Source organism: Leptonychotes weddellii, chromosome 1 (assembly GCF_054177405.1).
Source record: "Leptonychotes weddellii isolate Sample4059 chromosome 1, ASM5417740v2, whole genome shotgun sequence".
Lineage (NCBI taxonomy): Eukaryota > Metazoa > Chordata > Mammalia > Carnivora > Phocidae > Leptonychotes > Leptonychotes weddellii.
In genome coordinates this window covers 889,876-892,647 of record NC_138369.1, presented here as the reverse complement: position 1 = coordinate 892,647, position 2,772 = coordinate 889,876, and the positions used below count along the sequence as shown (strand labels likewise).

General features: G+C 76.3%; 1 protein-coding gene across 1 annotated transcript in view; it reads right to left on the bottom strand.

The window, feature by feature from the left end:
- The window catches only part of ONECUT3 (one cut homeobox 3), a 19,020-nt gene extending 16,634 nt beyond the window's left edge, over nt 1–2,386 (bottom strand). The window contains exon 1 of the mRNA XM_031042090.2: nt 1,216–2,386. Within this exon, the coding sequence (XP_030897950.2) occupies nt 1,216–2,386 (1,171 nt within the window). The remainder of the gene's footprint in view (nt 1–1,215) is intronic.
- Nucleotides 2,387–2,772: the final 386 nt, after the last annotated feature.

The window sequence follows — 2,772 nt, the reverse complement described above, 5'->3', positions numbered from 1 at the left end:
CCCCCCCCCCCCCCGCCCCGGGTGGACTCCAGGCTCAAATCCTTCCCTGCCTCGGTGCTCCAGGGGCGCCTAGTTTGAGAGCCAGCCACTCCAGCTCCACTTGCCCCTGTGTGCAGAGAAGCGATCGATCCAGCGACGGAGCCGGTGACGGAGCCGGCTATTGTCCCCACAGCTGGGGCAGCCGCAGCCCCCTCCCCCTGCGGCCAGGGAAAGACACCCCCCTCCTGGTCAGGCCCATCGTGGGACAGTGGCAGGGGCTCTCCTGCACCCCCAGGCACCCAGGAGAAGGGGGCCTGGCCAGGCCCCCTCGCTGGGGGCAGGTGCGGACCCAGCTGTTGTCAGCTGGGATGGGGGGGAGGGAGCATGGTCCCCAGGGGGCCGGGGGCTGAGAGTCAGCCAGAGAGAGAGAGACGGAGAGAGCTACGGGGAGTAGCAGAAAGAATGAGGAACAGGAGCAGAACGAGAGCAAGCGAAAAATAGACACCAGTCTGTCCCGACAGAGGTAGAAATGAGGGAAACACAAAACGGAAAAGCCAGGCCGCCAGGAGTGCGCGTACCCGAGCCAGAAGCAACCGCGCAGGGCGGGCGGCCGGCCGGGGTGTGAAGGCCTCCGGGCCGCGCGGGCGAGGGTCCCCCGGGCCGCCCCTCCCCCGCCCGTTCTCGGGTGACCTTTGCCAGCGGCCGGAGAGGGGGAGGGGGCTATTGATCGCTGAGGCCGAGCTACAAAGAAGCGCGCGCTGGGGCCGAGGGCTGAGCGCGGACCCGGCCCTGGCCGCCTCGGCGCGGGCGCCCGGTGCACGGTCCCGGCTCTCTGCCCAGAGCTGGGAGCGCAGCCGGGGGCTTTTCGGGAGGACAGGAGTGGCTCCCGGAGCGGACAACAGCGGCGCGTCTGGGGCACAGCACCTCCCCCGGTCCCCCCCCAACACACACACAATGAGCGACCTTGCAGGTTGCTTCGGGGATCCTCCCCACAGTGTGAAAGGAACCAGGGACCCCTCCCCGTTCCCGGAGGGGCCGGGCGGGCTGCTAAGGGTGGGGTGGGGGGGGGCGGGAAGGCGGCACAATCCCTTTCTCCCTTTCGGCCAAAGTACAGACGGGCAGGGGCACAGATCACACTCCAGCCTCCTGCCTGCCAGGGAGTCGTGAGCCAGCCGGCGGGGCTGGGGAGCCCCGATCCGGAGCCCCGGGGTCCGGCGGTGTGCGCCGCGCTCCTACCTGCTAGGCGCAGCGCCGACATGCGCTGGAACTCGGGTTCCTGCAGCCACTTCCACATCCTGCGGAAGGTCTCCCGGCCCGACTTGAGCTTGCTCCACGGCTTGGGGTTGCGCAGCAGGTCGGAGAGCGTGCCCTGGGAGCGGCACAGGATGCGCTGCGCGAAAATGGCCTGCGGGATGCTGTAGCGCTTCAGCTCGGCCGTGATGCGCTGCGCCACCTCCTTGGTGTTGATCTCCTCGGCCGCCGCGCCCGCCCCGGGGCCGCCGCCGCCGCCCGCGTGGGACCCGTGCGCCCCGGCGGCCGCCAGCCCGCCCAGCGGCGCCAGCAGCCCCGCGGTGGCCCCGCCGCCAGCCCCGCCGCCGCCGCCGCCGCCGCCGCCTCCGGGCAGCCCGCGAGCCAGCGCGTCTTCGGCGCGCCCCAGCAGCGCGGCGTGCGGTTCGAAGGCGGCGGGCGGCAGCAGCTTGTCCCCGGCCAGGTGGCCCGGCGCGCCGTAGGCGGCCAGCGGCGGCGGCGGCGGCGGCGGCGGGGGCTGCGGGGCGCCGTGCAGCGCCGGCGGCAGCGCGTTCGGCAGAGGCGACAGCGGCGACCCCATGGCGGGCAGCTCCTTGCCGTAGGGCCCGTAGAGGTGGCCCACGGAGGCGAGCGCCGCGCGCTCGTCGCGCATGAGGGTGAAGCTGCCGCTCACGCTGGCCGCCAGGCGCTGCGGCGGGGGCGGCGGGGGCGGCGCGGCCGCCGCGTGCGGGTGTGCGTGCGGGTGGCCGCCGTGCGCCCCGGCCACCGCCGCGGCCGCCGCGTGCGGGTGGAACTTGTCGGCCACGGCCGCGAGAGGCGGCAGGTGCTGCAGGGGCGTGAGCGTCGTGTAGGTGCCGCCCAGGCCGGGCGCCTCACAGGCCATGCCCATGGCCGGGTGGAGCGGGCCGGCCAGCTCCCCGCGGAAGTCGGCGCCGCCGCTCGCGCCGCCCGCGCCGCCCGCACCCCCGGCGCCGCCGCCGCCGCCGCCGCCGCCGTCCAGCAGGCTCGCCATGCCGGCCACCAGGCCTGGGCGCCCGGGCGCCACCAGGCCGCGGTGCTGCGCCGCCGCCGAGCGCGCGTGGCCCGGGCTCAGCAGCTCGCCCGCCTGCGCGTGGGCCACGCCGTGCAGGCCCCCCAGGCTCTCCAGGCTCAGCTCCATGCTCGGCCGCTCGCCCGCCGCGCGCGCTCCTCGGCGCCGGCCCGGCGCGCTCAAGGCCGCCGCATGGCCCCCGCCCGCTCCCCGGTGGCTGCGCGGCGCACCGCCCGGCCCGGCTGCGAGCGCGGCCGCCAGGATGTGGCGGGGGAGCGGCCGCCGGCGCCCGGGCCCGGGTCTGACGTCAGCACCCCGCCCACCCGCTCCCCTGGCCGCCGCCTCCCGCCGCCTCGCTCCCCGCCCGCTCCGGCCCCCTCGGGCGCCAGGCCGGCCGGACTGGGCCAGATTCGGGCTTCTGGGGTCCCCTGCCTCGGCGCCCGCCCGCGCCCCGCCCCCCTCCCCGGGGGCCCAGCCGTGAGCGGGCTCAGCGGGCGGGCTTCCGAGGGTATACT